Genomic DNA, 20,608 nt, shown 5'->3' on the forward strand with positions numbered 1-20,608 from the left:
ACTTAAAAATGTGTTTCAGGAAGATAGCCGAGCTGTACATCTTTACAGTAACAGCTCTGGGGATCGTTTATAACTTTGAATACTTTTTACAAACTTTTTTTATAGTTATTTACCTTTTTTTATTTATCTTTGATTGGATCCTTAATATGTAATCTGTGCTGTTTTTCAATCTTACCCTGTTGCTGGTAAACGACTGAATTTCCCCACGGGGATTAATAAAGATCCATCTTACTGTATCTTATCTTAAACCTCCATTTATAACTTAGACTTTAAAACCTTGGTTCAATTCCAAACCTTCACGTAAAAAATATGTAAAAGGTTGCAAAAGCAGCAAAGTTTGGTCTGTGATGTGTGTGTGTATACAGTATGTACTGTATCTGTGTGTGTATGTGTCCACATCATTGTTTGTTTGTCTGAATCTGTGTGTGTGAACGTGTACACTGTGTGTTTCTTTGCAGCCCCCACTCTGTTCCAGATCGTCTGCGTCTCAGAGTGAATCGGGTGAGCCTCCAGGAGTACGACCGACTGCAGTACGACAAAGACCGGCTACGAGACATATGTAAGGATCTTTTAGGTGGCTATAATATTTTTTTTATTTTAAATCACATGACGACTCACAACGATTATGTAATTTGTGCCTCTCAGCTCATTGTTTTGGTTTTCCAGCCCAGCATGATGCCGTTTTCATTCACTCTCACTGTTCTCAGCCTGTTTATCAGCAAACAGCAGATATACCGAGTAAGAGACGAGCTAATAAACATAGGGAAGCATTTAGCAATTATGAAAAGAGAATATTGGAAATACATTCAACAGCTGGACACCAACATGACTTTAAAATCTGAATCAGAAATTCTTTATTCACCCCGGGTGAAATTGAGCTTTGCGAAAATGTGAAATAAAACATAATAATTGAAAGTAAAGATGTCCTAAAATAAAATATTATACACACATGGCAGTTTAGTTATTGGATACATTATTGATCATGTTGCTTTGTAACTGCTGAATGTGTGAATAGGCACCTGTTGGCTTCACCATATTAGTCTTTTAAAATGTCAATAAATGCAGCCGAGAAAACTCTTTCTTTTCAATGCATCATCTTCTAAAGTGTGTTTTTGTATCGCAGCCATCCCTGTAGGCATAGTGGTGGTGAGGGGGGACTGTGACCTGGAAACATGCAGACTCTATATCGACCGATTACAGGAGGCAAGTTTCCCCTTCAATCTTCATCAATGCTCATCATCACTTTTCCTCAACATTATTATTTCATGATGCATATTGCTTATAGACGGATAATCGCTGTGTGTCTATAACGAGCTAACCTCTGTGTGTGTTTCATCTGAAGTTTGTTGTTAACCTTGAAACCTGTGTGCTGTGATTATTAGGATTTACACCAGGCGCCATCTACTGGCCACAGAGTGCACTATCAGGTACATCCCTTCTAGTCTCTTTTTGCTGTAAAAACTGGGTTATCATCAGTTTTGGCTTCGTATATAAAATGCCATCTGTTAGGGAATAATTTGCCCTAGTCCTCTTTCACCCTCTGACCCAGATGCTCCAACCTTGAGCAGCCGCTATCTCCCTTAAGGAGGGGCTGCCGCTGCCCTAGCAAGTTGCTGTTTTTACCAGTTTGTGACCGGGCAACTGTCGGTCAGAGATGGTTATTGTTGTGGGACGCCTGGAACACATCCTTCTCGGGGTGTAGATGACCTTGAGCCATAAGAGACAACAAATGTGATTCAGTGTCCTCAGCTGTTTAGTCTATATATTGAAGAATGTTGATTATTGCACTCTGAACTAGTTAAAACCTGGAACTACAGGATGGTGCTTCAGAATTGATTGTGGCATCTCAACCGTGTGGTCAGACCAACATGGCCCTATGACTTGTCTTGTAAATTCTCCGGCCGAAGCTCCAAATAAACCGTCAGTGTTTGCCATCAAAGCTCCAGCTCTCCATCGTTTCTCTCTGAGTCCTGATTGCTTCAGAGGTTTCCCCCACACCATCAATAGGAATGTTTACAATAACTCAAATCTGGGTCAAAATGTCAAGGATTTTGACATTTATCTTAAAATATTGGTTTTCAATGTCCAAGATGATATGATATCTTTGTATATTATACTAGAGCTGTAGCTTTACAACACATACATACATATAAATGTGACACATGAAAGATGGACAATTAAGTTAGGTAGAAAATACTTTTGATAAATAAAATATATATGCGTAATTTAAGAAACAAAGAAATACACACAGTAAACACATTATGATACAAATAAGAACATTATCTTTTTTAAAAGATATAATAATTTCATGAACTAATCACATTTGTATATGATAGTGATGATATGCTTTGTGATGTTGGCATATCCATACAGACAAAGGAATTCCCCTAAAAAAACAAGATTAAAACAAGAACTAGTTTTTAGTTTTGACAGACCGACACCCATGTTGCGTAGAGTCCGGTCCTACCACACCTGGGGAAACCTTTCTGGAAATTTAGAAAATAATTTCAACACGACACACTAATGTTCGTGATTGTCTCTGTCTGCATTTATGGTTCAGCTGCTCAACAAATAACGTTTAATAATATGTTTCTCTTTTGCTTTCTTTAATTAATCCGCCATAAATATAAATGTTTTTCTACATTCAGTTTCTAGTTGGAAGTGATGATGAAGTTCATGAGTCTGATCCGTTTGTGTTCAGGATGAGGTCCGAGGCGTCCCGCGGACAAGTTCAACGAGCAGACTCTCTCCCCACTGGAGCTTCTTGGACTGTGAGTGACTTATTATTATAATCAGGATCAGTGGCAGAGATAATAATAGTTTATACATAACTAGATATGAAAATCTTCCAGGATTCTAAGTAACTTTTATTGTTGCTTACTCTCGATTAAGGGTCATTAATTGTCTTATAGCACAATGTAATCCTGTTTTATTACTTAATTTATAAAACTAAAATCAGCTGATCTAGTGATGTGATTACACACAGATGTCTTTTCCTTCTTTTTTCTCTTCTTCTTCTAATTATACACTTGTTTACACATACAGTTTTTCTTTGTTAAGTACTTCCTGTTTACATGCATGTCTCTGCTCTGCAGCCACATCAACTGACCGCTTCTATCGTATCGACAAGGCTCAGGTAAAAACAGATTCAAAATGCTATGATTGATAACCAATATTTCACCTGCTCATATGTGTTCACAATGCTCTGTGTTTGATGCATGTGTGTTTGCAGGAGCACCTCCACTTTGTGACGGAGATTTGTCAGGACGAGGTGTTCATCCTGGACCACGAGGGCCCGTTGGGGGGGCCGGGGTCGTCCACGGGGATGCCTGATCTGGTGGTGGAGCCCTCTTCTGGGTACGTCAGCACACAAACAGAAGATACTGTATATATTAAAGATGATGTCATTTATCAACATTTTGTAAAAACGGCCACTTGCTGCACTTGTCATGTTTTCTACATAAGTGAACCCCAATTGAATTCCTTCTGTCATTTGTTTTTCTAGTGTTTCCTTGACATCAGATGAACAAGGTAAAACACACACACACACACACACACACACACACACACACACACACACACACACACTCACACTCACACACACACACACACACACACACACACACACACACACACACACACACACACACACACACACACACACACACACACACACATTCAAATGAATAAAACATAGTTTGTAGCTGTAATTTAAAGCCAGCCAAAACTAAAAGTGAAACCTGTAATAATATGATTTTTCATATTGTTGTGGTACTTTAAGGCAGGAATATGCATTATTTTAGCTTCCTACAAACCACTTCTGTGTAATTGTATCTATAAGTAATGTCCAAAGGATATCTACAGATGCCTGAATAACTTTTCAGAAGAAACTGCTGTCAGCCCCTTATTCCTCATTTCCAGGCTTGTTATGACTATAACAATAAAACTCCTTGGGGATTTGTTCTGGAGAAGTTGGAATATATTTATGGTGTCATGTGAGAAATAAGTTATTTTTATTCCTGGGACTCTCCAGTCTGTTGAACCCTTTGTCCGAACATGTTTCATGTGTATCCACTTTCAGTTTTGATTGCCGTTCAAGTCACCACTCATAGATTAAACAAATATTGACTTGTTTTCTTGTTCTCAAATTTGTTTGTTGTTGTGTTGTGTCTTCATATCATTTCCAGAGACATGTTAAAGATTGACAGAAACAACATTTTCTCATAAAATGACATACGTGACGTTGAAACCTCAAAATCACTGTTGTTGTGGCACATTGTTTCAGTTGAATGTGATCAAACGTTTTTTGGTGCCTTTACCTCCCTAAGAATCCTGGTGTATAAAACGAGTCAAAATTAAGGCAGGCATTCGGGTTCATTTGTCGTTAAGTATTTTTTTAACTGTGGTTTTTAGAGCAGTTTGATGGCTCCAGAGATAAAATATGTTGCTACATGGAAATATGTTTGACTGTCACCTGTCTGGTCAATTCTCTGACAGGCTTAGCATTTGTAAGGAAGTGAAACTGAAAGTTCAAAGTCAAGAGTTCAAGAGTCCCAACAGAGAGGATAACATAATCATTATTTTATCCGTTCTCTTCCTTTTTCTTAAGGTTTGTAAACAGAGTCAGACAGTTTTTCAACATACAGGCAGCTAGTTTATCAAAAGTGGAATATGTTTGCAGATCAACAAGTGTTTCCATGGAAATCGACTTATTATGCAGTGTCATGATGATGATGATTTCTGTCTTTCTGTTTGTTTACAGCCCTGCTCACAGCTGCCAGTACAGGAGATCTTTCTATGGTAATCCCACACACACACACACACTCACACTCACACTCACACTCACACTCACACTCACACTCACACTCACACTCACACTCACACTCACACTCACACTCACACTCACACTCTCACACTCACACACCGCTGATATAGATACCAGTTTAACCTGTTGTCATCCGCTGCATTTAACTGAAATTGAACACTCAGACAAACATCCTTTGTTAAACCACTTCCTTAAATCACTGAACAGTGTTTACAACAAGCATTGCCCAAAGCAATTTTTAAGAACCAGTGCAGGAAGCAGGCTCCAGGAAACACAGGATATCCTTTGAATTTACATGGTTTATTACAGTTTTTCTCAATTGCTAAACCCACTATTTAGAATCAAAATTCATTTCTTCAAAACAAGAACATAGCCATCTAAACAGAAACACACTTGCCATAACTCTGAATATCTTTTGCAAAATGCACTTACATGACCAAAACTGAAAATACTGGTCACAAAAAAGAATAAGTCGATCGAAACAGAACAAATTGTCCTCTAATGAGACAAATGTGTTTTCATAACTGAAACTCCGGTCACCATAATAACCCATTCTACCATAACAATATACATTTCTTGCAAAGTGCTCTAAGGCACTCAAAACTAAAAATACCCCTTCCAAAACCAGATAGCTTCTCCAAAAACAAACATTTGTCAGCTCATTAGAAGACTATTTGAACAGTCATTACTAAGTGGCACACTAAATACTGACTACAATCATCAATACACAAACCTCAAGCTATCGATATTGGAAACTGAACGGAAAACTGACAAGTTGGGAGAAACAAACTTACATATAGGAAAAACAGTGTGTTACTGTAACTATGTCATTGTTTTTATGTCTCATTTTCAGTAGAGCACCGTAACAGAAACAAAAGATGAATAGCAATACACTGGAAAAAAAATAACATGGGTAAATGATGTAAATCAGCAGTAAAGCAGAGAATGAGATCTATATAGCTTTACTGATCTGCTCTTTGCCGTCTGTCTGGCCACATAGCCTCATCTACGTCACAGCGTATGTCTTCCCTTGCAAGGCAGCGTGGGTAATATCTCCTTGCGTGTCGACACCACCCTTGACAAACATCTTACTGAAGTGAGGGAGGTCTTTTATAGGATTCTCACTAATTACAATTACTATAGGAAATTCATTGATGTCAGCTGTGAGCAATTCATTTACATGGAAGTGAAGTACTCAATTCACCACAATACAAAAAAAAACATTTCTCAATGTGCAAAAAGGAAAAGACCACAATTACTGACTGTAAAAATGTTGTATCAGCTATAGCTAATCCTCCCCATATGAACATCTCAAAGAGCTATGCAAGTCATATCAACACTATTATAGCTTTACCGGCACCATTTAAAAAAATATTTTAAGTACATTCATGCAAATTCTATCATGTAAATGTTTTCAATGTAACATCATTACTGTAAGGTATACAGTACATTCCATGGAGTTACTGATAACAAGTGTTAATATTTTGCACATCAAGTGTCAATTAGTGTAGCTATGGTCTAAGTTTATGAGGAAGTGTTATCCACTGTGAGAAGATTATTTTTGTTTTTTAGACATGAGTTACACAAAAGATTTTTGATCTTTGTGTAGAGAATTGTAACTTCAGTTCGAGAATTGTGTGATCTGTTTTGCAAAACACTGCTTAGCATCTGCATTTTGTGTGATATCAATGATAAATGGTATACTGTTGTAGAGAAATGGTTTTCTGTTTCGATGGCTGTGCTGTTGGTTTGATGAAAGGAATTTTGATTCTAAATAGTGGGTTTAGCGATTGAGAAAAACTGTAAAGGTGGGTATAGGTAAGTTTGAGAAACCGGCTCGAGATACACTTGTTGTTATATTCCATGGAATGCTCTTAACATCCCGATAGCAATGAATATCTGAAGTGCTTTGACAAAAGATCCATTAAAAAATGTCGTCTGTGGAAGCCGTAGTACTGTAAAAAGCACGACCAATCATTTTAGCCGGGCCGGCTAAAGTAACTGGATGGCCTACCTGCCTGTCATTCTTCCATCTGTGCACAAACTTATCTTGTGCCCTCATTGGTCATGTGCGCGTTCGTGTGTGTTGGAGGAGGGGCTCTGTAAGGAAGTGGCAGATTTTTTCCGCCTGTGTATTTTCAAATTCTAGCACACTCGAGCTGGTTTCTCCAAAATTACCCATCCCACCTTTAACTCTTTGTAAACAATGCTATATATTACGAAAATACATAAATGCCAACATTTTTTAAATAAGCTCAAAATGAGCTAATAGCTAAATCTGGCATAAATCCTCTCTTCTCTTTTTCAGATGAATGTTTCATATGATCCTTGTTAATAAGTGGAGTAATAGTGAGCACTCTGTATTTCCCTTGTCTTCTAAAACCCTAACCTGTTTCCTGTGTGTGTCTCCAGCTGACGGAGTGTGTGCGTCGGGGCGTCAGTCTGATGGTCAGAGACTCTGCAGGATGCTCAGCGCTACATATAGCGTCTCACAGCGGACACACAGAGCTGGTCAGCTTCATCCTGCAACAGGGTGAGGATGTGCATGATGCAGTGAAGTGTGACACATGATTTTTAAGCTGCTTTTTGGGGTATTTCAGATATAAAGATTGTGTTTAATACTCTAAACAAAGAGCCATTACAGCCTTCCAAATATTGTTATTTAAGTCTGTTTCCCAGTGTAAGGGAGTTCTACTGCATATGTAACAAAGTCATATAAAGGCTTTAATATCCCCAGAGAGAGCTGTATAACGTCCTCAAGTAAGGCCACTACATTTAAAACTAGAAGTAGAAATAACAAAACAAAACCTGAAGTTGTGACGTTCGAAAAATGTATCTCTGTAGCCCGCTCCCCATCTTTACTATATCTTTAAAGCTCATTGCTACATTAGACACTCCTATTTAGACACATCTGAATCTCCAACCAAACTGTTGGACGTCAAGTGGCATTGTGGGTAATGTAGGCCAAGACGAATGTTTGCCATTAAAGAGACCTGATGTGATTCTGCTGCGTCCATGTTCATACTTGTCTGCCCTTCATGAGTTTGACATTGTTCTAGGAATATTACTTTAAGATGGATAAAGGTGTATTTATTTAATACAGTAAATGATCATTGTCATCAAAGCTGCTCCTGCTTCTTCCTCTTCAGGCTCTAAGGTGCTTCTGGATTTGACGGACAGAGAAAAGTATGTAACCTATTTAAAAAAAAATGTTTTGCTTACGGATTCATTCTGTTAGAGTAATATACTTATTTTATTTTTTTATTTAGCCTTTATTTATACAGGTGTAGATCTCATTGAGACACAAGGTCTCATTTTCAAGAGAGACCTGTTCGTTTTAACTTATAACTGTTAAAAAACCACATACCCTTCTAGTGTGAGACGTTTCATGCCTCAATCCTGTTTTATCTGCTTTCTGTTTGACGTCAGTGTGGTCTTCACCTGATAAAAACAACCACAATGACGTGTGTGACATCTTGACATCACAACTTGTGTGTGTGTGTGTGTGTGTGTGTGTGTGTGTGTGTGTGTGTGTGTGTGTGTGTGTGTGTGTGTGTGTGTGTGTGTGTGTGTGTGTGTGTGTGTGTGTGTGTGTGTGTGTGTGTGTGTGTGTGTGTGTGTGTGTGTGTGTGTGTGTGTGTGTGTGTGTGTGCGTGTGCGTGTGCACACACACAGAGGAGACACTGCCTTGCACAAAGCAGCCTCAGAGAAGCATCATGCCGTGTGCAGACTGCTGGTGCATGCTGGGGCGTCGCTCGAGAAGACCAACTTCCAGGTGAACACACACACACACACACACACACACACACACACACACACACACACACACACACACACACACACACACACAAACACTTCCCGTAAGTCCGGGTCTGGCTGAGTCGTGTCAGGGAGGAGAGCAGCAGGACATGTAGTATATAACCAGACTTATTTTTGATTTGGTTCCTAGTTAGTAACAAACCAAGCTTCAGGAATATTCAACCTGGTATCATGCAACAGTTGCTATACTAAAAGTAAGAATAAAAAAAATGTGATTTGGAACCCAGCTTCCATTTCTTTCTGACTTGGAGTATTTATTTTACGCACCATGCCCTCTGCAGAACTGGGCTCTCTGTCGATGGGGGCGCACTCTGAGACGTGACCGTAGCAGAAGCAGTTGCCGCGGACGACCATGTCGTAGAGGGCATAGTAATACTTCTCCGTCACCTCTTCTTGGTGGTCCAGCAGGTTGTCGCCCAGCGTGTGGAGCTTCACGAAGTGAACCTCGGATGAAAATTACAGGCCTCTCATCTTTTTAAGTGGGAGAACTTGCACAATTGGGGGTTGACTAAATACGTTTTTGCCCCACTGTAAATGATTCACAGAGCAACAAGTTCACTGGATCTTTCTAGGGTGTACCTCAGGGGGAGCCCCGTCCTAATCTGTATGCAGGAATGTTTTAGCTTTAGAAAACTGAGCTGTGTGTTTGTGTTTGCTCTGGGTTCACTACAAGGTTAAACTGTATAAATAACATAACAATATAACATAAGGATTAAAAGAGAAAGAAAACTATAGAGTAATATACGTCATTTCCTTTATCGTGTGTCCATCTGGTGTCAATTTTGGGACAGTGTGACAGGGGCTTTAAGGACTGCATAACATTTACAAATCATGAACTGATTACTTGACGGGCTAGATAATAATTCACAACAAGTTTTATAATCCATTAATGTTTTTTCTTGTCTGTCCTCCATCTTTTATCGTTAATTCCCAATTGCAATATCAGTCAAAAATCATCGCAATTAGTTTTTTTAACCAAATCGTGCAGCCCTCTAAATGACAGAAACTCTTTGTGAAAGTGAAAATGTTCTGCTTTGTTTTGTTTTGGGAAAGTTTGTAATTTTCGGACTGTTGGTTAGACAAATTAAGTTATGGAAATATGTCAACTCGGATTCTGGAAATATATATTGTTGAAAAGTGTATTAATTGGGATATAATTGTTATGTGTGTGTGTGTGTGTGTGTCCTCCAGGGGAAGACGGCAGCCCAGCAGGCGGAGGGAGACTCTGAGCTCGCCGGCTTCCTGAACGCTCAAAAACACACACCTTCTGCCAACCACGAGGACCTAGAGACGGCTGTCTGAGGCACACACACACTCACACACACTCTCTGGACTCTGCACACACTCGTAGTGGAGACGAATCTGGGAGAGAAAGTGTAAAAAAAAACAGACTCTGCAGACGAACAGTGAACTGCCTCGGCTCCCAGCAGCACCGCAGTGGACATTTTAACGGTCAAATATTTATTTGTATTTATTTATTCATATTCTATTTATTGGTTGTGCTGATTGGTTGATTGACTGAGTGTTTGCTCGTTAAGGTTTCAGGATGTAAGTGCACTTTGAGCGGCCGCCGTGAGCTGAACTCGTGAAAAAAAAGTTCATATTTTAAGAATGGGTTCAATGTGTTGATGAAACATTTAGAAAATATTTCTGTTATGACATAAATACTACAGTTTTATATATGTTTACCCTATGTGTGCCAAAGACATTACAGTAATGTAGTGTCATATCTATTTAATGTTCCTAGAAACTATCACAGTGGTTTGTTTTTCACATAAATCTCTGCTTTCATACCAAATGATGTAATCTTAATGTTTCCATCAGCATACCAGGGTCCACACTTTGATGAGGTTATTAAAGAATAATCTTATTTCAACTGTCTGACATTAGTCTGAGTTCAGAAGGAAGGAAACTTTATTTTTTATCGCATCCAACGTTCACATACAAATACTGAAACAAAACAAGTATATGCTTTGGTCCAATGTTTGGGATATTAAACAAATAAAAATACTAGTTAAATACACACATTTAATAATATATATATGTTGTTTGCATACTAACTTTATTCTTAGGGTTCGTACAAGGTTGGGAAATGCTTCATTTTAACTTTAGAGTAAAATAATAAAAAGATGTTAAAGGCTTTTGAGTTGAGGAACCTTTTAAAGTGCTTGAAACCAACATTTTACATTTCCAGGCCCCTAAATAATAATAACAATAACATTGTTATACAGCTGCTTCAAGTTTATATTGATCTGTATCATAAAATAGATACGTTTTGGAATTATTGGTTTATTCTACAAAGTTAAATCCGGAAGAACACAACTCCCCCCATGCCCCATGTTAACCTTGTTTACAGAACGTCTGGACACAGATGGTACAAATTGAAATCTGAAATATAAAACTAAGCCTGTATCGGCTCAGTAGGGGGAAAAAACACAAAAGTTTAAATTACCCATAATTCAGGCTGTTAATTATGGGGACGGAACCTTTTTTTTTAATGGTGTCTTAAAATTATTTTTTATATTTTAAGACGTCTGACTCTGACACTGTTAAATATTTAAACTTTTCTTACTGTGCCCTTGACCCAACAACGCTTTCATACGCAGCTTTTTGTGTGTGTGTGTGTGTGTGTGTGTGTGTGTGTGTGTGTGTGTGTGTGTGTGTGTGTGTGTGTGTGTGTGTGTGTGTGTGTGTGTGTGTGTGTGTGTGTGTGTGTGTGTGTGTGTGTGTGTGTGTGTGTGTGTGTGTGTGTGTGTGTGTGTGTGTGTGTGTGTGTGTGTGTGTGTGTGTGTGTGTGTGTGTGTGGCAGCATTTATCCAAGAAGAAAAGAAAAGATCTGAGCCATATTCAATGCAATATGAATAGATGACGTCTCTTTTCATTTCTATATTAATCGTTTACATTACATTAATGTTTTGACCATTTAGCACCGAGGAGGATTGAATGTTTGATTTGACTTCAGTGCTGGTTGGGTAAATGATTGTCTTGTTATTTAATTTTAATTTTGTGTGCATGTACAGTATGTCCATGGATTTAAAACAGCCCTGTTAGGTTTCTTTTCATATAACCTGTTGTAAACTAAATTGAGATATAAAGTTGGAGCTGTTTTCTTCAAAGTATGTGAGGAACTATTCAGTGTATCAAGTGTAGCCGTCACAGAAGTTTGAAGGCTTTTAAACCTAATGTACATTATTGAACAACAACATGGGGAAATCACATTTTCAATAAGACTTTTTTTACGAGTGATTGCTTAAGTTTGATGTTATTATACTGATTTATTCCTTTTTTCTTTCACACAGAGAGGAAGCTTTATTCAGATTACTTATTAGACTTCTTCCAGAGCTTTCAGATATATTTGCCAGACTTCCTTCTTATGACTAAAAGCTCCAGAAGACATCAAATGTTCAAAAAACCTTTTTAATATTTCCATGATGAAGAATTCACCTTTCAGGTTGTATTTTTAGGTCTATAGAAGTCAAAATGATTCATCATTAACTTATTAACACAGGTTTTTCTTTGCTTTTAATATAAAAGGACAATTTACTTGTCATAGTTAGTCCTCCTAATGAAATGATAATGCTTCTCAAATTTGGAAACAAAAAATCTAAATTAAAAAAAGCAAAGTAACCAGAAATATACCTCAGTATTTTTTCCAGACATTAGATTTTATTTTCATATTTCAATCTAGTCATTAATTTGTTTCTCGTTGTTATAGCAAATAAAAAGCTAAAATTGCTAACAAATATATGAATAAACCGGCAAAGTCAAACATTGTTTTCTTTTCAAATTAAAAACAATGTTTTGCTTTGGGGTATTTATAAAAAAGCTCATATGGCACTCCTGGCTTACAGCTTTTCCTTTTAAAAATGTTTGGCATATTCTGCTTCACATTCTTTGACCAAATCCAAATGTTTAGATTATAAATTTGAGTTTTCCTGTCCAACTTTGTTAAATCCCCAAATGTTTTAAGCCGAAGGACTTCTACGATGGCTACCGCTTTCACCATCCAACTCTGAGACTTCCTCTGAGTGTCTGGAGATTATAAAACAGAACATGTGTGTAAATGAAATTCTAACCTTTCCTACAAAGAGACTATATAATAGTCAAAAGCTCTGAAGGACATGCACACACGCTTCTCATGGAGTAGAAACGTTGTATTAAATCGTCTCTCATCAGCGTTAGTTTATGCATGGCGTTTCCTTACCTCCTTCCTTGGGATTATGTTCTGGTAATGGCATAAAAGATGGCATTGCTGTTGTTTTTAATTATTATAGTTTGAAATGGTTTCCACCTGAGGTTGGACTTTTGCTTTTGTATTTTTCTGCTGATGATGATGATGGGATTACTTGAAGTTTGTTGTTTTATTTTATTAATTTGTTAAAAGAAGATGTGATGCTGTGAGTTTTGACGTTATTTCCTGTCTGAATCTATTTCTAACTGTTTCCTCTTTCTAAAGCCAAAAACATTGTTCTGGAAACAACAGGATGTAATGAAGAAGTTAATTTTCGAATGCAAAATGCTCCATAGTGTGCTTTATAATGTGTTTTTTTATATTTGGGTTAAAAGAGCAGCATCTAATATACTACGAATAATAATATTAATCATTATTATCATTGTATATAGATACACTTTCAAAATCCACTTTAAAAAGTGCTTCACAAAAGCAGCAAAATAGACCTAAATCATTAAAAAAGATAGAAAAACAGTAAGGTGTATTAAAACCGTATTGTGTAGAAAGAGTGAATATCGGAAATAAAAAGGATATTTAAAGATATAATAATAATATATATATATATATTGAAAAACATTTGAAGTAGACACCTAGACACTAGGGTTGTTCATATCTGATAAGCTTCAGTATGGTATAAAATATTCCTGTAAATCATTATCAGTTGTCTAAAAGGGTGTGTAAAGTTATATTGGTGTGTTCAAAAGTCAAAAAGTGCTGATATAATATTTCTAATTCGTCACATGCTGCCAGTTAAAACACTTTAACCTCTTTTAAATCTTCCTTGTGCTTCAGAAATCCAAAATCCAAGAGGAAATAAACGTTCTTCCATACTGCCGTGAGAACTCCACCCTGAATGTGACATAAGACTGTGATGCTTTTGAGACGGCTGAGTCACATGGGCGGGAGTTTCCAGTGTTTACTGCCAGCATGTAACAGACTAACATACCTTTGGGAAAAAGAAGTGAGATCAAAACGTCCCTCTGTGGACTGAACCGTCCATATTCCTATTTTTAGTTGAAGGAGTTCTTGCCCATATTGTCTTCAAAAAAATCCAGAATTAAGGAGCTTTTGGTTTTACATTTCATATTACAACCAAAAGCTCTAAAACAGATTATTATTATTATTATTATTATTATTCAACCTTTTTTCACTGTTTTCCTTTTCACTAGTGGAAATGGGCCTTTTCTAGACCATTGATTCCCAACTTAACTTTTCTGTTACTTCACTTGTGTCCCCTTTACACGATCTAATTCTTATCAACAGTTTATAATGTCAAAGTATGTATCATCAGTTTAATTTCTTTTATTATATTAAGAGTAACATGACCGCTGAGTCAGCATCAGGTTGAGTCATGTTTGGATAAAGGCTGAGTTGCACTTATTTGAGGTCATGATTCAGGCATGGCAGCAATGTGTAAAGGAAAAGAAGAGGATCACTTCTTGGAAAAAATAATTCCTCTCGTAAAACAATTGAAGTCTTTTGATAAGTATTTAATAACTGACACGATTACTCAAAACAAAAGCATGTTTAGTTTTCTGTTTATCACGAACACAAAAGGGATCTAGAAGTTTCCTTCACAACAAAAAACTCCAACTACTGATCGGTTATACATTTGGTGAACTTTTAAAATGTTATGGGAAGAAAAAAAATATACATACATATTTTATTTGAGAGATATATAAACGTTGTACAGTAATTTCATTTGAGTAATCTTATAATTTTAGAATTAATAAAGTTGCAATTCATAATTTTGTACTGTGTCTTTTAGTAGGAAATCCTTTGTGTTTCGGCTAGAAGGAGCAATGTAGTAAAACATAATTTTGTAGTACTCACATTTGGAAAATTGTATCTACTTTTGGTCAAACTGTGAAAATAAGTGCAACATTATCATAGAAATCAAAATGTATGTGTATTTTTTGTGTTGTTGATTGTGTGAACGATCGTTCTGAAAAGTACCGGTAATACTAATATTGCATCATCACGTAAGACGTAAAAATACGTGATGACGTGCACCGACATGTGACCCGACTCTTTAAAACTTCAGAGGATCAGTTGCTGAGCGGCAGTGGAAGAAGAATCATTTCCGGATAATTTAGCTACCTTTTAAATCATTTCGACCGTAAGTACTCGTGTTTTATGTCTTACAATGCTATATTTGAATAGAGGTAGGGTTATTAAGTGTGTATTTGTAATTTCAGGCAGTTTATTAAAGTTAATACTAACCTGAAAAAGTTGGTTTGACTAAAGTCAAAGCGACGAAAGTTAAACTTTTTTTATATCGTCAATTTAAAACTGCTTCATTAATAGTGGTTCAATGTTTGGTAGATTTTGTAACCAAAGAGTTGTCCAAAAAGTATAATACTTATTTTAATAATACTTAGCATGTTGTATGGCCACCCTTAACCATGGTAGCCAGTTAAGTGAAGTTAGACAAACTAATAATGTTTGTAAAGTGTACTTTCACAGTACAGTGACACTTCAACATTCGTAACTGACACTAGCTCTCTAATGCATCTAAAGTGGCTTCAAATACAGTTTCAAAGGGCCTCTTATGAGTAAAACATGTCGTGTAGCAGTAAATAACCTTATTGTTAAAATCCTGGTCCCTTTTTTGGTGTTTTTGCGAAAAAGGCAGGTTGTTTTTAAGTTAACAGTTTATGGTAGCCTGTTTCGACATGACCCAGTTTGACCCACCCAACAGAGGGTGACACATTGCAGTAAAACAGTAACAGAATAAAGCAAAACAGTTTATAAAATAAAGATAAAAGGGATTTGTACATTATTATACTATAGATGAGATCAATTTACAGTATTAGAAAAATGTTAATTCCACACTTTCTAAGGAGGAAGCTAAAAACCATACAATAATCTGCAGCAGGAAAATAATGATTTAAAAGAATCCATTTCCTAATCAATAAAAACTATTACTACTGTGTTTACTATTAAAAGTGAATGTATCAGTTGTGTAGATGTTTCTTAAATGTGCTGCTCTGCTGGTTTGTATTAATATACAAATGAAAACATCTGGGCTTTTGATGTTCAATTGTTATTTAATGGATCATTATCAATCAGGCATTTGTCACATTTTTCTCACATTGTATCGACCAATTAATGTGATCATTAGTTGCAGTTGTAAATATAACCAAATTACTCTTAAAATAGCAAAAAAACAGACATTTAAAGAATAATAAGAACACAAGAAAAATAGAATGATATTCATTACTACTAATGTCCTGAGATGTGAAAGCACCTCTTGCTACAAATTCAACATTTTTAGTTATATCTCTTTCAATTTTATAAGCATATTCATGATTTAATTTGTATTCATCTACAGTGAAACAACATGGCGAACGGACACGTGAAGATCCACGACGTGTTTAACAACCAATCCGGCCTGAACAGCAGTATTAACTGTGATGCTAAAGCTACCTCAGGCTCGGACGACATAGAGGACTCTGAGGAGCTCAGGATCCTCAAGGCCTACTTCAACAAGAGACAGCCAAAAAAACCTTCATCTGCACAGCACAGACAGACTCCAGTAACGGGGAGCACAGACGATAACAAACTCTCCCCTCAAACTGAAATACAGGAGAAGAAAAAGAAGAAGAAGAAGAAGAAGAAGTATCTTTTCCCCAAACTTCTTAGCTGTATCAGACCTGGAAAACAAGACGGAGAAGAGCCATACGATACGAGGCCTGATGATGGCGTGGAAGTTCGTTCTTTAGATCCCCGTAAGTATGAAGCTACAGCCCCAGATTACTCCACTACATCTCCTGTATGATCGGAAGGGCTGAATCTAACAGTTGATGTTGTTTTATGATTAATTTGAACAATAATCTTGACAGAAGAAAGTTCAAAAATGTCTTAAAAATAACTATGAAAGTCTAAAGCGCTGGAGGTTTCAGGGGTATACATTCAATACATAATACTTGGGATATTTAAAACGATAATGCAAATAAATTGTAATTATAAGTAGCTTTCTAGAGACCCAAAGACTCTTGACAAAACCAGATAAGACAGTCCATACAATTTAAGATGCCACTGGAAATACAATTATGAAAAAGTACAATGACAAGACGAAACTGTATTTAAAAGGAGCATGAAACTGTTCCCATCCCAATTATTCTTTGACTCTTGCCAAGTCATCTTGTTTTGTTCTTTTGCCAGATTAAAAATATCAGTTTTTTCAAAGGAAGTCAAGACGTTTAAATGACGTTGTAAACATGCAGCCACATGTTCTTCCTGATCATTCCCCCAGCAGCTCTGAGTCAGACCTCGTGGCTTCTCCCTAACAGTTGGTCATTTCTTTTCAGGATGATTTGTTTTATTCTTTGGAAAAGCCCGTCTAAGAAACAGGCTCAGACTTGTGACTGTCAACACGTGTGCTTATTCTCTCGTGCTAATTTCTTATTTGTCTGTTTATTATTTATTTCAGCTATAGGGACAGGTGAGGTTGTGACGTACCTAGTGGAAGAAGAAGAGGAGGATGATCTTAAAGATGTAGAGGTAGCGAGCAGACTGACAGAAATCGCTGATGAGATCCCGTTCCTTCCTCCTGATATAGAGACAGACGCGGCAGAAGGTGAGTTTCGGATTCAGCCCTTCAGAATAAAAGTCTTTCAGAGAAATACCAGGCCTACTGCAATTTCACATTCTTCTCCAAACCTCTTATTTCCACCTGATGAATGCTTCTAAATCACCTGCAGATATAAACCTACAATCGGTGTTTCCGCCAGACCAGGGCTGAGAGGGCGTCCACCCCGAGAGCGGGGTGTTTTGAATTTTGACTTGAGCCGTCCCTTATTGATACTGTTTACGTTAGTGAGCCGGATCATTTGGCTCTATCTCTTAAAGCGCCGGCTGGTTTCGGCTCCTAAACGGCTCTTCATGTTACCACAGTTTACAACGGAGCCTAAGTTTCGCCGCTACGAGGCTCTGGAGCTCGGAGCTCACGCGCGTGCTCCACTTTTCCAAAAGCCCCCCCCGCTCACCGAGTCCAAATCGCGCACGTTCCGTGTTGTACTGTAGCAGGCACCGCCGATGTCGGGGAAACTATCTTCAATACTCGGAAAAGAATCCCACCAGACTCCTTTCCCCCTCCAACAGCGGGATGTCCTTGTCCTTTTTCCTTTTCGTCATTTCAAGTGATAAAAACTCTCGATCTTCTCTGAAATTATTAATATTTTTGGACGCCCTCTGCTCGCGTTCAGGGCGTCCCGAGCTGAAAAAGGGCGTCTAATGGCGGCAAGACGCCCCCCTGGCGGAAACGCTGCCTACAATGGAGCGAAGATCATCACCTTAATGAAATCACTGTTTCAAACACACTCAAGAGACTGTTCACCATAACCAGCCTCCCTCAACACATCAGAAACATACTCTGACATATATGATTTAATCAATTGTTTTAATTAAATACAGGCAATTATGCTTTACATGGCCTTTTAGTGTTTACAATGTGCTTGGTTTGATCAAAGCTGAAGAAAATGTTGGTGATTTTGTAGTAATGAGGTATTTGTTATCTTCTTGGACTTGATTGTTAATCATGCGTCTTGTTTCCTAGATGAGAACGTGGAGAGGATAATCGGCCTGCTGCTCAGGGAGTGTGGAGACCGACTGGACGAGAAAGTAAGAAACAACTTTTACAGATATCTAAAGTTTCCTTTAACCTTTTGAATGTTCTTATAGGAAACTTTTTCACTGCAAAATGTGGAAGTCGTTCATGTTTGTAATGCGTTTTTATGTTTTCATGTTGTTTCTTGAGCCAATTTGGTCAAATTTGCGTTAATTTTTTTTATTGTTGTGACTTTAAGCCTATTTAAACAAAAAAACCTATTTGAGTGTGTTAAATGCAGATCAGTTTTCTCCTCAGTGTTCATTGAGTCCTAACCTAAATAAATTGTTTCTTGTCTCCACCAGGAGCTGAAAGGTTCTGGTATATCCCTAGAACTTTTTTCGGACTACAACTTCTTTAGGACGCTAATGCAGACGCTTCTCATGAGGATGGGCCTCAGGAGCCCCGACCCAGACTCCCCGGGTCCAAAAGCATCTCCCAAAACTCAGATCGCTGTCACCTGTGAGGTGAGGACAACGTTAATGTTTTATCAAAAAGGTTTAAAGGGATAGTTTGAATCTTTTGAAGTGGGGTTGTATGAGTTATTTAGCTTCATCAGTGTATGGCCTACAGTAGATGCAGATGGAGGAATGTAACAGATGTAAACTCTTTTGAGAAAAGCAGTCATTTGACCTCTCAGAATAGGGGTTAGCTTGTCTACCCTCTCTGCTTGTCTCAGTCGTTTAGTTTTTGTTATTGTATGACTTTGGTGAATTTGAAATAACCAATTTGAAACACTAAAATCACACAAACACAAACAAGGAACCAGTAGATCAACCGTTTCCGTGTTCTGAGAGGTTAAATTACTGGGTTTTTTCAATGAGCATTGGACACTTTGAAGGGAGCATCAATAATGACTTTAGTTTGAGGTAAAGTTGTAAAAATATTCTTCATAAAACGTACAATTATATTGATGTTTTTAGACGTCTAAAACATGATCTGATGCGTCCACATTAGTACATTGCTTTTATTCCTGCTGGTTCTCGTGTCTGTTTCTCCAAACTGGGGACAAGCTGAACTTAAATCACCTCATACAAACCTACCTAACTATGCCTTTTTAAGTGAAAAGCTTTGCCTAACTGACCAACATGTAAATGTATTATCTTTTTAAATCTATAAACATGACGTATACTGCACGCCTGACTGTCAGGGGACAGGGATCCTCCTCTGCTGCTCTCCCCAAGGTTTCTTCCATTTGGATTGACTAACAGTTGGAGTTGTTTGTGTTCCCCGCAGGTCACCACCCGTCTGTCAGCGCTCCACACACTGCCCACGAACCGACTGTTGGGCCACGGAGCCAGATATCTGCAGCAGTATTATTCCTCCTGGGCCCAGCAGCAGGGCGGATATGTAAGCAACACACCACCTGTTGAAATCATTTAAAACAATTAGTCTGACCTACAACTCTTTCAATATCTGTATTTTCCTCTCTTTCACAGGAGGAAGCCTTTCACAGTGACGATGAGGAGGACATCGAATGAACAGAACATTCTCAAAAAAATGCAAAAGGACTAAAATCAGACTCAGGAAACAAATGTATTATCCTGCCACTTTAACTAACATGCAAATAAAGCCCAGAGCATTAACGTATCTGCAGCTGCATGCATTAGAATAATATATAATTGTGTTATTCTGGGATTAAAAGCACACATTTGTATTGTTCAGGTTTTTCAATGAACTTTAGCCAAACACAAAACTATTTTCCTGCCATTGATAGCTACCGTTGTTTGCAATTTTAATTGTTATTTTGTAAAAAAATTGTTATTCAGGGAGATAAAGGGTAACTAGCAATTTTAAATTAGAACTATTTATGCAGTTGAATTTACGTAAGACAATGACATTTTGTAGCATTTGCACTTTTTTATAAAAAATGAATGAATGTTTTTAAGAGTTTCTGAGGGATGCACAATGTGGGTTATCTGTAATTGTTCCTGGTTTTAATTGTTTTACTTATGTCAAAAGGTGCCAAAGAAACTTGTGTTTCAGAATTACGCATGAATGCTAATGTACATGACTTGAAATAAACTGTTCATTGTAATTCAATCTCAGTTTATATCAAGGTGTCCTTTCTTCCTGTTTTTTTAACTCCTTAAATTAAGTTTTTAGTTTTTGTAACTATTGA

The 20,608-nt window shown here is 37.4% G+C and overlaps 2 protein-coding genes across 13 annotated transcripts in view; both read left to right on the forward strand.

Moving 5' to 3' along the window:
• dgki (diacylglycerol kinase, iota) overlaps positions 1-13,045 on the forward strand; it is a 61,007-nt gene extending 47,962 nt beyond the window's left edge. For 4 of the 12 annotated variants that reach the window (XM_079653668.1, XM_079653672.1, XM_079653667.1 and 1 more), the window contains 12 exons: positions 459-559; positions 1,124-1,203; positions 1,383-1,427; positions 2,702-2,771; positions 3,096-3,136; positions 3,233-3,357; positions 3,506-3,531; positions 4,763-4,800; positions 7,238-7,358; positions 7,951-8,011; positions 8,501-8,600; positions 9,836-13,045. In XM_079653668.1, the coding sequence (XP_079509794.1) occupies positions 459-559; positions 1,124-1,203; positions 1,383-1,427; positions 2,702-2,771; positions 3,096-3,136; positions 3,233-3,357; positions 3,506-3,531; positions 4,763-4,800; positions 7,238-7,358; positions 7,951-8,011; positions 8,501-8,600; positions 9,836-9,946 (919 nt within the window). In that variant the 3' untranslated portion in view covers positions 9,947-13,045. Of the gene's footprint in view, positions 1-458; positions 575-1,123; positions 1,204-1,382; positions 1,428-2,701; positions 2,772-3,095; positions 3,137-3,232; positions 3,358-3,505; positions 3,532-4,762; positions 4,801-7,237; positions 7,359-7,950; positions 8,012-8,500; positions 8,601-9,835 lie in introns of all 12 variants that reach the window. The other 8 variants (XM_079653666.1, XM_079653677.1, XM_079653671.1 and 5 more) reach the window with 3 other exon arrangements.
• Positions 13,046-14,847: 1,802 nt separating this feature from the next.
• Positions 14,848-20,534, forward strand: LOC307021498 (uncharacterized protein). The gene is made up of 7 exons (XM_079653678.1): positions 14,848-14,994; positions 16,210-16,606; positions 17,311-17,457; positions 18,436-18,500; positions 18,792-18,953; positions 19,723-19,836; positions 19,926-20,534. Exons 2-7 carry the CDS (start codon positions 16,219-16,221, stop codon positions 19,965-19,967), a joined length of 918 nt encoding a protein of 305 aa, XP_079509804.1. The 5' UTR covers positions 14,848-14,994; positions 16,210-16,218; the 3' UTR covers positions 19,968-20,534.
• Positions 20,535-20,608: the final 74 nt, after the last annotated feature.

The sequence above is a fragment of the Notothenia rossii genome, assembly GCF_949606895.1.
Source record: "Notothenia rossii genome assembly, chromosome: 10".
Lineage (NCBI taxonomy): Eukaryota > Metazoa > Chordata > Actinopteri > Perciformes > Nototheniidae > Notothenia > Notothenia rossii.

What these genes read in the sequence shown, in the direction of transcription:
- LOC307021498 (XM_079653678.1), top strand. Translation starts at nt 16,219, where the DNA reads ATGGCGAACGGACACGTGAAGATCCACGACGTGTTTAACAACCAATCC. An exon ending in AGTTCGTTCTTTAGATCCCC is followed by an intron (nt 16,607 to 17,310) that starts GTAAGTATGAAG and finishes TATTTATTTCAG; the next exon opens with CTATAGGGACAGGTGAGGTT. An exon ending in CCCAGCAGCAGGGCGGATAT is followed by an intron (nt 19,837 to 19,925) that starts GTAAGCAACACA and finishes TCTCTTTCACAG; the next exon opens with GAGGAAGCCTTTCACAGTGA.